Raw genomic sequence first — 14220 nt, forward strand, 5'->3', positions numbered from 1 at the left:
ATAGATAGATAGATAGATAGATAGATAGATAGATAGATAGATAGATAGATAGAGATATTTAATGTGTGTGTGTGTGTGTGTGTGTGTATTAGGGATGTGCATCTCCATGACTGAGGCCGATACGTCATGCATCTTGATGCATATCCAACGATACAATACATTAAAGATACATATGAAGCAGCTACTGATGCGATACGATACAATTCACCCCATTGCGATGCAGTGCGGTTCGACTTTGATTCGATTTGATTCAACACAATGTGATTCGATGCAATATGATGCATTGAAAAAAAATTAATAAAACAAGTTTCATAAAACAAGTTTACCAGATAAGCCAGGCTTATTTCAGTTAGTCTGACTCATTGTCAAATGATTTGGTTCCACAAATCAAATTTAATATAGGCCTAGATCAAGCTTAGTCACTGTGGCAACTTCTGCTGGGAAAATAACCTGGTGTAAAGCAGGCTAATTGTCAGGCTAAAGCTGAGTTCCTCTAACACTGACCAATAGGAACTTAATGATATTACCACTGAATCTTTCACATACTATTATTTGACTGTTTTTACAGTTACTAGCCATGCAGCCTTTCTGTCTGGTTTCATGACATCTGTACCTTTTATAGTTTTGCAGAACAGAGAGCAGAACATTACAATCTAAAACTGCTCTTTAAAGCATTAAAATAACTTAATTAAAAGTTAAAATCATTTAATTAAAAATGAAAATCTATAATAAAGAAAATGACTATATTTTTACAGGTACAAGAAACACACATTAACTAATTTGATTTTAGTAATTCGGACTGTGCTATCTTACGTTTGATTTGTCAATTACAATAGTCCCTTTACAGTTACAGCTATCATAAAAATACACATATTTAGGTTTAAAATTCTACAAAAGATAAAATTAATGTCCAACAACAAATATTTTATCAAAATGTTTATTTCATCCATAATTATTGTGCTACTATTGCGCTCATTCTGTGTAACGTGCATTCGCGCAGCTACATTTGTTCACTCTAGGGGTGACCCCGAATCATCGACGAATCGATGCTTTGATTAGAGGTGCCTGATTTGACTACCAATCTAACAGTCGAAGATTCGCGGGGTGTTATTGATTATGCCATTTTGACTATATGGGGGAGCTCAAATGTCTGATTTCACATAGAACTATCAGTTTTCTCCCAAAGTTAATATACAACCTAGTATGATAAAGCTGTAAGAATCTGGAAAGAAAGAAGCTTCAAATTAATATTTTAAAGTGCGTGAATAATCCAACCACCCCTACAGATTTATGTTTCACTTTCCATAATCCGTGACCAATAGAGGTGCATCTTGGCAGCAGAATATGTTCATGTGCATTCGGCCCTTTTTGCAAAATCATATCATTCTTAATATTAACGTAATGTTGCATAAATAACAAAGTTTATTCTATATGAAATTATGAGTTGAATCCCACTGATTAAAAACTTGCTATCAAATGCGTCAATCTAATGGTCATCTTTAGCTCGTGGAGCTCAAAACAGAAATGCATAACATTAACTGCTAACATTTTAGGCTAACGTTATAATGAGAGTACTATTGTAAAAAAAAAAAAAAATTATTTGTTATGGTTTCCTCGACGTTAAGTGTTAACTATATGTTAATCAAAACATAAAACATTATTTACCCCGTTTATATCTGCAAGGTGTTCATTACACATTTTTCCTGTATGTTAGTCGAATGTCTGACTTGACTCTTGTTAATGTATTTTGTCCCGCCGGAAATTTTGTCAGTCGAATATCGGCAAGATTCTAAAATTCCGATTCAACTATGATAATCCTTAGTCTGGGACACCCCTAGTTCACTCGCGTAAGCCTCGCCCACTCCTGACAGCAAAATAGGTATGTTTGTTTTAGTATTGTCACGGTACCAAAATTTCAGTATTCGGTACCGATACCAGTGAAAATCCACGGTTATGTGAACCAATTTCGGTACCAAAGCAAAACACAAAAATATGCTAATTAAAAAAAAAACAGTTTTTCACTAAAAATAAAAAAACAATGCCATTCTTTATACTTATTTACAATGTGTTTAAAGTTTTTCTACAAGTAATATAATTATAAAAAAAACATTAAACAACTTTCACCCAAATTTAATTTGTCTTTTAATTAATTAAATTTAAACACATTTTATTTTTTGGTAAATAAAGGGGATTTGCTATTAAAATTAAAACATGGAAGAAACATTGTGTGATTTATTTCTTTCAAAAATAGTTTTATAAACTTTTTACTTCTAGGTAATATTTCTAGCACAATGCCTTTATGTAAAAAATTAACTTTTATTTTGAAGGTTTGATGTGAATACCTTTAAACTGACATGGTAAAATGCTTGTCAAGTCACCTTTATTTATATAGCGCTTTAAACAAAATACATTGCGTCAAAGCAACTGAACAACATTCATTAGGAAAACAGTGTGTCAATAATGCAAAATGACAGGTAAAGGCAGTTCATCATTGAATTCAGTGATGTCATCTCTGTTCAGTTAAATAGTGTCTGTGCATTTATTTGCAATCAAGTCAATGATATCGCTGTAGATGAAGTGACCCCAACTAAGCAAGCCAGAGGCGATGGCGGCAAGGAACCCAAACTCCATCGGTGACAGAATGGAGAAAAAAACCTTGGGAGACACCAGGCTCAGTTGGGGGGCTAGTTCTCCTCTGACCAGACGAAACCAGCAGAAGTGAGTTCTGGTGATGTTGTTTATGTATTTATGTTCTCATTGAGACAGCAGATGCCGAAATTACTGCAAGCATCACGCGCTTCAGTCTATGTAGTAAACAAACCAGCACGTCTCTGTCATTCATTCATTCACACAGAGACGCGAAGAACATGCAGGATTCGTATTTAAATCAACTTTTGCGGCTTAACATTTACAGATACTGGTCCATATGGAGATTTGATTTGATTTAACGTTTACAAGTTCCATGACTGTCAATATTAAAATTTAGTTTTAATTTTCATATCTGGATTTTGAGATTTTCTGCTTCCGGGAATCATAGCCCTGTATGTGTCAATAACCGGGTTGACCGGGTACTCGGTACCACCGGTACTTAAAGAAACCTGGTACTATGACATTATTTTAGGGGGCACTCTTTGAGACGTCTCATTCAGTGACATGAACTGTAAACACAGAGAGATCCGCCACTGTTTCTGTTTGTCAGGTTACTCTCTCAAACAGAGGTGTGAAAGCAGCAAAGCGCTGGATAAAACATCAGTGTTTGTATTAGTGCTTGCACTGGCCTGGTTTCTTTCGCTGCCATCCCTTTGCTGCGAACACAGAAATAGCAGGACGACTTTGACTCATGGCTACACAGCTGAACATCTTTCTGTCACACTGTCACAAGTGCAGAACCTGTTTGAAGGATTCTGGAGTTAATTTTAATGTGAAGACGGACGGAGCGCCAGAAGCAAAGTGAACATGTGGGGAAACTACTAACATTGTTCTCATTACCCTGAACATACACACAAACACCCATGAGCCTATATGCATACACATCAGTGCTGAATATAAATTTGGGTTACATGATCGCAGACTTCATTTTAATAATCTGATATTGATTTTTTTTAATGTATGACTTTACAATAGAGGAGCAAATTTTTTTGTTAGCCTAAACATTATTTGTAGCACACCACTTGTAGATGTTGCTAATGTCAAAGTTCCTTTTTTAATGTAAGTTTTTATATCAGCACTTAATAGTTTGATGAATACAATCAACTGCTATTTGTAAATGCAGTACGATTATTCTTATGATTATGAAGGGTTATTATGAATGTGACATTGAAGACTGAAGTAATGACGCTGAAAATTCAGCTGTGCATCACAGGAATCAATTAAATTTTAAATGATATTAAAATAGAAAACAGTTATTTTTAATTACAATAATATTTCACAATGTTTCTATTTTTACAGATCAGATAAATGCTGTCTTAGTGCACAGAGAGACTTATTCCAAAAACATAAAAAAAAAAAAAAAAAATTAATGCTAGATTAATGTATGTTAGGCAATTTCCAGAACATATCTAATAGTTCTCAAGACAATTTTATTCCTCTAATAGTTATATTATATATACCATATTTGCGTGAGTGTGCAAACTCAGATTCACTGATGTCAGAACTGAATCAGAAAATCAGTGCCAATACGTAAACATAGCCCTATTAGCTTTACATAACGCAGGCGTTGAAACTGACTTCAAAGACACCCAACACAAATGTGATACTGTCAGGTGGCAGCACTACGTCTCTCCCTGTCTTTCTCTCGCTCTCTCTCTCTCTCTGGTGGTCTCTATCTTTTACAGCATTTTCAGCAGCAGAAGGCATTGCAAGGTGAAGACACATTGGCTGTCATTATGCTGAGGGAGAGAGAAAGAGAGGGAGACAGTGGGGAAAGAAGGGAGGTAGACAGGGAGGGTGACAGAGAGAGAGAGAGAGAGAGAGAAGCTGCATTCTCTGGCTCACCAGAATCGCTCGTTCACACTCGCTGTTGACGGATGAGCCGTCGGTCGAGGCTGAGAGCTCGGCAGCTTGTGTCAAGCTGAGGGGAGAGCAGAACATGAACATAATGAGAACCTTCCCTCGCTTGCTTTCAGATACCGGTCAGAAGAAGACGCCAGAGAAGAAGGATGGAAGGCGAATGTCATTCCAGAGACCGAAGGGCACCATCCAGTATTCCGTAAGTGGGAACATCAACCACTTTCCTTGTTATTTCTTTGCATGTGCTGTGTGTTATAGGCTTGTGTCTTGCAGATCTCCTCCCGGCGCTGTTTACTCAAAGGATTTTTCCACATGTACCTGCGAGATTTCTCTGAGAGTTTGCACGAGGACTCTGTGTGTGTGTCTGTGTGTGTGTATCCACAGGAATGATTTGAGAGCATGTGTGTTTTCGTCACCGTTTAGGATGGATAGACGCTGCATGGATCCGTGCGAATGTTTACATCAGCCTGTTTATTTTCACCGGTCTGCATGCGTTCCAGCAGAGTGTTGCTGAATGACCTTCCTTTCTGCGTTTGCATTTCTATTGATTTGGCAAGCGTGTGCGCCAAGCGAGAGAGAGAGAGACCGCGTGAGCTTCGGTTGTCTGTCTTAACAGCTTGTTGTGTTCTTGAAATGACCCTCAAATTCCAGCTGCGAGCAGAACACTTCTCATCTCTCTCCCTGGTAACAGAGGAGCGTGTGGGTTGAGCTGAGATCTGGAGTTCTGCCTGGAAGTGGAAAGAGGAAACTGCTGGCAGCTAGAGCTGTCATTTAGCAAGAAAATTGGAGTCATACTGCTTTTCCACCAAGATATGGTGCTGGTGCTGATTCCGGAGCTGGTGCTCAGTCAGGGAATCTGATAACATCTCTCAGAAACAGCCAGTCTTTGTTTACATCATATCATATGATCATGAGTTTTGAAAACATATTTTAACATTCAAAGTAGAGACATGCAAAGTCAACTAGAAAGGGCCACCTCAATTTAAAGACAAAGTTTAAGGCAACAGCATGCTGTTGAAAGCACTCAAGCTAAAAATATTAAAACTAAATATATGTATAAGAATAACACTATGTTAATCAACTTTGATTTTTGATTAGTAGAATTGTGACCCATCCCTAATCCAAAGTCTTTTAACTAAGCGTCTTTTTGATATCAGAGGTTTGTATAGTTTAAAATGTGTATTATTTTTGGTTGGGTACGATTTTTTTATGTTTTTGAAAAGTCTAGTGCTCACCAAGGCTGCATTTATTTTATTAAAAATACAGTAAGAATATGAATGTTGTCTAATATTATTACAATTTAAAATAACCTTACTTATATTTTACATGTTATTTATTCCTGTGATGGCAAAGCTGAATTTTCAGCATCATTACTCCAGTATTTAGTTTCACATTATCCATCAGAAATTATTTCTGTATGCTGATTTGCAGCTCAAGAAACATTTTGTTGTATTATCAATGTTGAAAACAGTTTGTGCTGTTTTATATTTTTGTGGAAATATAATTTTTTTTGGATTCTTTGCTGAATAGAATGTTCAAAATAACACCATTAATTTAAATTAAAAAGCAATTTTAAATGTCTTTAATGTGTTTTGATAAGTTTAATGCATCCTTGCTGAATAAAAGTACTGACCCCAAACATTTGAACGTTGATTAATATATACAGTACATTAATTAACCACTTTTCTAAAAAAAAATAATTCCAAAGCGCTGCATGCTGTCAGTATGCTAATGAAAGCATTTCTGAAAAAAAAAAAAAAAAAAAGCTTTAATAATGTAAAAGTAATTTTTAAGAAAAATCTGAACTATTCAGTTGTTAACTTCCATAGACTAATCAACCATTGTGATCAATTATAATTGTGTCATTGTGACTTAATCATTGTTTACATATTCAGCAAAAAAAACAGATTCACACAGATATATGAATTCTCAATTATATTAATTTGTTTGAGACTAACGCTGAAAAAAGAGGCATCAGTTCCGGTTCAAAACTGGCATCAGGTAGCTGTGGGGTTGGACGCTGGTGTAGTTGACGTGCTCTGTTCATCTTCACGTTCTGCTGCTGCTGCTGCTGTTACTGTCACGGCTCTGTTTCCACACGGATCTGCTCTCCCCTCGGATCTGAGCAGTTGTCTCACACCCGTCTCCCCCCAACACAAGCTGAAGATCTGTCTCTGTCGGCCAGAAGTGATTGACAGGGCCTTTGTTTTCCTCTGCAGAGCATGAAAAGTGTGCAAGATGACAGCAGAGCATTTGTCACAGGGCATAAACAGCGTGTCATGAGGCTGTTTGTGGCGGTTGTTGGTGAGGGGTGTGGGGGTTAACATAAGAGAGATTGGCAGATAGGGCACTCATATCTCAGTCTTCCAGCTTGCCTTGCAGTCTTCCACTCCAAAGCACATCACACCGCTGCAAAGATGGAGTGATGGATGTGATATTGAGAAGATGTTTTGATAATTATTGGACATGATGCATGACCTTGAACACACAAATCATCTTTAAATGGATAGCTTATCCAATATTCTATTTATGAATATTCTGTCATCATTTACTCATCCTCTTGTCATTCCAAAAATGCCATTGTTTTTTTTTGTGGTTTCATTGTTTTCATCCATACAATGAAACTCAGTGGGTCTTGTGTTGTTTTGGACACCACTGACTTTCATTGCATGGCAGTTTAAAAATTATTTTCATTTTTAGACACTTTCTGAAAAACTGCCTGCATTATTGTGGAAGCCTCACCTCCTGCCACAGGTAATTGTCTGCTTTTTTTCTCAAGAAGCTGTCTTGACCTCAAGAGGCGTTGAAGGAGAGCTAAACTGGTCAGTCACTAATAACGCTCTGCGGGTCAGCGGGAGTCCCACCATGGGCTGGTCTGTGGCCAGTTAAAGTGGTTGGACTCCAGGAAAGATTGAGAGAGATTGAGATCTCATTGGAGAGAAACAATAAGGATTCAGCATCTGCTTTAATGCTTCCTGAGTCTGTTGATTCCTACAGTACTCTGACTCGGCTAAAGTCATTGTAACAGCAATGAAGTCACGTAGTTAGTGATTAAAGCTTATGGTCTCATTATGCATGATGCATTCTGTGCACAAAGTAAATAGACTTTCTGTGCATATTTATAATGGTATTGATTCGTATTCAACATCAGCAAATCATGCAACAGTCACTTTTAAGCTCTTAAAAATACATTTCTGACTAAACATGACACTTATATGAGACTTCATCACATGGCCGAGCTATTTTAAATATTTTTAGGGTCAATGTGAAAAGCTTTAGGCAGTGAATGTTTGTGACCAGGCTCACCAGTTGACCCTTGACCTCCTGCTGACATTTGCCAAAACAGGCTATTGGGACATCGAAGACACCTCGAGCAAGTACAAAAGTACTTTGGAGATGCAGTGGTTTCAGATATTTACAATAGTATTGAATGATTGTCATATTCATGTACCATGGTTTTTCAAAGAATACCATAGTATTACCATGTCCAAAGCAAGGTTGATGTTTCCATGGTGTTTTTTTGTAAGCGCTGCAAAAGAGAGAATGCCAACATCTGGCCAAGTCTGCTGTGCTAAAATTAGTTCTTTAAGTGATCATCAACGCAGTTAGCATGTGCCAGGAGGGTAGTAATGATGGCGTCACTATGGCAACTCTCATGCCACGGCAGCCATGATGTCCCAAGCAGTATGGAGCTCATCCCTAGGTCTGGAACCAACCCTAGACATCACTAGTCTTGATCCTCATGACTCAAGAGATTGACCTGTCTAAATTCAGAATGGGTGAGCCACGTTTGAACCCATCGTAAAATGTGCCTCTGCCTGCAGATTCTATTAGTGTCAAGTAGCTGAACAGCAGCGTATATTTTTATTAGCAAAGTATACTACTTGCTGGAAGAATTGTTTATGTAGATTATTAACCTTGATACTCATATGTGTCAGGAAGCCAGTGTAAGGACCGTGATACTCTGGTGTATCTTAACTAGGAATATATATTTGCATTAATCTGTGGTTTTATTGTTGATTCTGCTTTTGAAAGAAGGACCCTTGAGCCGCCCATGTCTGGAAAATATGGAGTTTGTCTAGACTGTTCTGATGACTCTTACTGCTGCGTGTGTCTTTTTTCCAAGCAGAAGCGACTGGCATCAACTGACATCTCTATTGGCACTGCTCGTGTTGTATATTGGGGGATATTTTTATCCACGGCTGCCTTTAGAAAAAGAAAGACAGACCTCAGCGAGACTTCCTGCTAAAGTCTGAGATTGAATTAGGAGGGGGAAAAAATGGACGCAAATATATTCACCATCTAACAACTACAAGCGTGTCCAAATTAGTGTCCAGCGAAGGCAGGTTGTGTTTGCTCTGATATGAAGCGTCCAGAAGCTACAAATAAATAGCCCACGGAAGAACCGTTTTCAAATGGCTCTCGCAGGGAATCAATGTTCTGTGCCAGAAAGACTGGATGAAAGGACGCTTCTTGCATGGGGGCATTGGGAATATCGACTGTTGACGTTCCAATCTGGATACAACCGGAAAACTTCTGCTGAAATTCAGATGGGGGGGGGGGGGGTGCTCTTGCAATCAAAACAAAAGGATCTTGAAGTATCTTTTTCAAAGTTAAACTTCTTTTAACTGGATGTTGTTTCTCAAAAACACAGAGCTCATGCTGCTGGATGCTGAAAAAAAATTGGTAACAACATGGTGTTCATGTAGAAGAGCTGTGGCTTTGTTTAGTGGGAAGTGGTTAAAGGGTGAGCTAAGGTAATTTACTCACCCCCCAAACCTGTAAGATTTTTCTTCTGTGGAACACAAATGTAATGAGACACTCATGATACAGTAAACAGACATACTATGAACTAAGTAGAATTCTTTAGATTAAGTCATTATCTATAGTATAATGGTCAGACTGTCCTGAGCTCAGATGTTTATGTTTAGAGGACTGTAATGTGACGGTATGAAGAGTACAGGAGGAATTTAGCATGTCAGTGTTTTGTAGAATTGATGATGCAGCGGTAAGTTCCACACAAGATGTGCAAAAGGGGAAGAATATGTTCACACCATGCAACATTTATCTTGTTTTTAGGTTTTTGCCCTCTCACTTTCTTTAAGTGTCAAACAGAAACGTTTTCATTTATTTTTTTAAGCCAGCTTTTCACCTTCTGTGGCTTTTTTATTTTATTTTATTTCTGGCTAACTTTTTACAGTGGTAGAAGGTGTTTATAATAAGGTTTATTAGAAAAAAAATTATAATTTGAAAAGGTAACTGAATAAAAATCTTTAAAAATGTTTGGTTCATAAGTTATTTTTTTTTTAAACAAAATACTTTTATTCAGCAGTGATACATTAAATTGTTCAAAAGTGAGATCAAAAAAGTTATTTTAAAAATTTTTATACATCTTTTGTGCATTTGTTGTGCAGGTGGAGTTGCGGGACACTCTGAACAGTATTGCGCTGAAGTTTGACACAACTCCCAATGAACTTGTTCAGCTCAACAAACTCTTCTCCAGAAATGTGGTCCCCGGTCAGGTGTGTATTTCTCCTCTGAATATCCTATTTCTTCTTTAGGAATTTTAGATAACCTTTTAAAGGTGCCATCTGTAATTTTTGGCAAAAAAAATCAAGTCATACTCCACATTCCATACCAGATGGGGGCAGTATGCCTCAATAAAGTGAATTGGTCTACTCTAGAGTAACAAACGAGAAACGGCGTAGTCTCTATGCTCCGCCCCTACTTTCACAACAACACTGGCGTTCACACCGCCGGCGTCTAGAGCGTCAAAAATCGCTCTTGCCGCTCTGCTCACGACGCTGCAGAAAGATTTGTGAGCGCTCATACACTCTATCGTAGATTGAATGCTTATTTTGTATTTAAAGCGGCCGCAAAGCAAACAAGCTTGTTCATCTCGTGCAGACTAACCACAAGGAGTTATAAGTTAACCTCATTAAATATTGTTGTGGATGAAATATTAGGATCCTTTACTTAAAATGAACAATCTCAGACACCTTGGTCCACGTATCACTTTTAATTTATTTTTTATGTCCCTGTACGCAAACAGGGACACATCATAGATTAATACAAACGCTAAACAGCAATAATCAACCTGTCCTTTATTCTGCTTGGGAAATAATGTGCCAACTCTCAAGCATTCAGCGTGAGATACACGCAATTGACTCTTTTCACACGCTTTCACGCCACACATCAATTTTTTCACGCACAGAAATACCACGAAGCAAAGAGGACACGGAGACCAACAGACTAGACAGAGCAGGTTAGTTATGATATAATAAAATGGATAATGTTAAGTTATAGCTAGCTAATTATCAAACGCAGCTACGGTTAGCCATCGCTAACATTAGCACGTTTATTGAACAGCCTTCAATACATTTCTATGTTATAACTTCCCGAAAACAAATACACAAACATATAAAACAAACTTCTAGCGAAATACTAATAGCATCTAACTTACCAATGCAATAGAAATGTTGCAAGTTCGGAGTCGAACCTCATTTCTTACAGGTCCATCAGTTGTCTCCAGCGATTAAAAGCAGTGCCGATGTTTACTCTGGTTTGGCTCCTTTTCTTATCGGATTTGATTTGTGATTCCGAGCGCGGTGGTGGTCTCTTGCCAAGGGCTTCAGTCATCCTTTCTCTCTTTTCCCTGAACTGAAATGAAGTACTGGGCTGTACTTTCCACATGATTGACATCAGGTTCAGGTACGCCGACAAGCCGTGCGAGTTATTCGTGTATTGCAGGTTGGCTGGTGGTTATGTTGCCCGCATATCGCCTCCCATGGCCGAAACTGGTATTACGACACCTGTCGGGCTGGGGCTAGTAATGCTAATGCTAATTAAGGTTGATATCTCTGCAGCACTATAACTCGACATTTTTTTAATGACATCATCGCCCTTATTTCTTCTCATTCTTTTGATGCGTGTAGGTCATGTTATGGATATTTTTACCTCAATTTTTGCATATGGCACCTTTAAGCTACCGTTGTTTTTGCCAATAATTAAAACAAAACCTTTCAGTTTTTACCACTTGGATGTAATTTTTTTATAAATCACATTACAGAAGTAAAAAGGTTGTGAATGCGATTTCATGTTAGTTATAATGTTACAAAAATCTCACACATTATTGAACTCCTGGCGGGTTTACTTTGCAAACTTTCATTACAACGCTCTACTCCCTTACCCATTAGATTTCTGCCAAGTCTTAGACAAAGAATCAATCTCTCTGTTTAATATAGTGCCACAGTATATCAATTATTGGCCAATATGACATTTAACCAGATAATATCTCTCAGATACAGTAGTATCTGAAGTGATTAATGACTTCTCTTTTCCAGCCAATGCATGAGCAGTTATGAAAGAACTCTTGCTAAACAGCTCCAGTATTGCGTCATCATCTCCTCACAAATACATGTTAAGCAAAGCTGAAGTCTGGATCGTTGATATTCACATGGCAGCACAGTAATGAGAGGCTAATAGATAGAGTCAGGCTCTGGAGATGGTCGACCGCCCTGTCACAGTACAGCTGGAAAGGGCTCTCAGCGTGGATCACATGACCAAACTCTGCGGCTTCTTCCATTAGCGTAATCCTCCCAGCGCTGAACAGCCCCTTCATGCTGACTGCACTGCCCTGCAAACTAACACGAGTAGAGCCTGTTCTGTGTTCAGAGATCTGATTATCGCCAGGAGAGATCATGTTTGATGCAGTGAACTTTGAGATGTTTAATTACTGATTTCTACCCTGTAATTTAACAGTTTGGGGTGGAAGAACTGAAAACATTTACTCTCAAAAAAGGGTGTATTTGAGTATTTGTGTTCAGGAGAGTGTGACAAAAATATAATGAGAAAGTAAGTTAAATCTGACAAAACCCCAATATATATTATTATTATTATATATTTTTTTTCAATATGCTATTTATTATGCAATAATAAAAAATGGATTGATTTAATATTAAAGACAGATTCAGAACAGATTTGTTATTTTTCAGCTTCAAATAAAATTTTTAGAATGGAATTTGTTTTACAGATTATTTATTTATTTATAGTTTTTTATTGACATTATGACCTTATTTTTTATTTATCAAACATCAATTGATATATATATATATATATATATATATATATATATATATATATATATATATATAGTCTTGGCATGTACAATGGATCATAACTGTGATCTGTGTGTGTATTTGACCTAGCACTTTTTTTACTTTTACATTTGGGGACAAACTTAAATTATTCTAGCAAAACCTTTTTTTAAGATGTCCTTAAAGTTAAATATTATGGAGTAATACATTTTTAAAATAATGTATAAAATTATGAACAGTTTTATTGAGCAGGTCAGGGTTAGTTGTAGTAATTTTATAAAATATTTTGAACACTACAGGTACAGTTTGTCCTTATTTACATAACTTGATCAGTGTGAGTGTGTGTGAGTAGTGATTGTGCAACCGTGCATGCAGTTACTGGCTGGTTTTTGTGAAGCATAACGCCGCGGTTGTGTTCGCAGGTTCTGTATGTGCCTGATCCGGAGTACGTGTCTAGTGCGGGGAGCTCTCCCTCCTTCAGTCCCAGCAGCCCGCTCTCTCCCACCTCCTCAGAAGCTGACCTGGAGAAAGTGAGCAGGGTATGTGACATTTCCCTCTTCACACCGCACAGCCTCATCATTTAACTTGTGCTCTGGAGTGACTCTCACACAATCATACATGCCCCAGCATGCCACGAGTTCACACTGAAAGATCTCTGGGTATTTTCCATAAGCTTCTGGTACACAGGAATCATGTGAAAGAGATTTAATGGTGAACAGTGAAGTCATGAACCGACAGCTTGAGATGCTGCTGTTCATTGTTAGTCAGGAAACATTGTGCTTTGTTTTCCATCAGCTGATAGGAAGAATGCCAGTCTGGAGAAAAGCTCTTCATTTATTTATGTGTGTTTGTCTTTCAGGAAGTATAAAACATTTACTTAAAGTCAACAGGTTTATCTTTAAAGCGTAAGTGTGTACGTTTTTTGTTAAAATACCCAGAAGTATCCCAGTTTAATCTGCAGAGACAACTAGAAGTAAGTGTTTAGGAAAACTATTTATTTGCAATTCAGTTTGGTAAATACATGGAAAATTACACAATTCACTTTAAATACTGCAAATATATTACTGTTGATCTAATAGTTACAAAAGGACAGATGGGTACATAAAATATTTATACAGCACAAATGGATATGCCTCTGTAAATTTGCTTTTGAGCATGAGATCACCTGGCTCAAGATTGTAGTTTTTCACTGTCAAAAATTATATTTACACACCCTCTGTAATCAAACATCTGCCATGAGCTGTGTACTTGCCCTCATTCTTAGAATCACTTCATCTAAATCCCTAAGAAACAAGCCATTTCAGAATAATATATATATATATATATATATATATATATATATATATATATATATATATATATTAGGGGTGTAACGGTTCATAAAATTCACGGTTCGGTTCGATACGATTCACTGGTGTCACGGTTCGGTTCGGTACGTTTTAGAAACAGCAAAAAAAAAAAAAATTGGCAGATAAATTTTGAACAATTATTGAACAATGATGGAGCTATTCTTTACCCATCTTCTATGGTGTTTTCTCAGCAGCATACTGTATAAAACAAAAACAAAAAAAATGAAAATGTTATATTGTTGTAGTAGTTATGAACAAATACAAAG

At 37.2% G+C, this 14220-nt stretch overlaps 1 protein-coding gene across 3 annotated transcripts in view; it reads left to right on the plus strand.

Moving 5' to 3' along the window:
- The window catches only part of LOC128030390 (oxidation resistance protein 1-like), a 115798-nt gene that overhangs the window by 68200 nt on the left and 33378 nt on the right, over positions 1-14220 (plus strand). For all 3 annotated transcript variants that reach the window (XM_052617959.1, XM_052617961.1, XM_052617960.1), the window contains 3 exons: positions 4626-4708; positions 9924-10031; positions 13028-13144. In XM_052617959.1, the coding sequence (XP_052473919.1) occupies positions 4626-4708; positions 9924-10031; positions 13028-13144 (308 nt within the window). The remainder of the gene's footprint in view (positions 1-4625; positions 4709-9923; positions 10032-13027; positions 13145-14220) is intronic.

The sequence above is a fragment of the Carassius gibelio genome, chromosome A16 (assembly GCF_023724105.1).
Source record: "Carassius gibelio isolate Cgi1373 ecotype wild population from Czech Republic chromosome A16, carGib1.2-hapl.c, whole genome shotgun sequence".
Lineage (NCBI taxonomy): Eukaryota > Metazoa > Chordata > Actinopteri > Cypriniformes > Cyprinidae > Carassius > Carassius gibelio.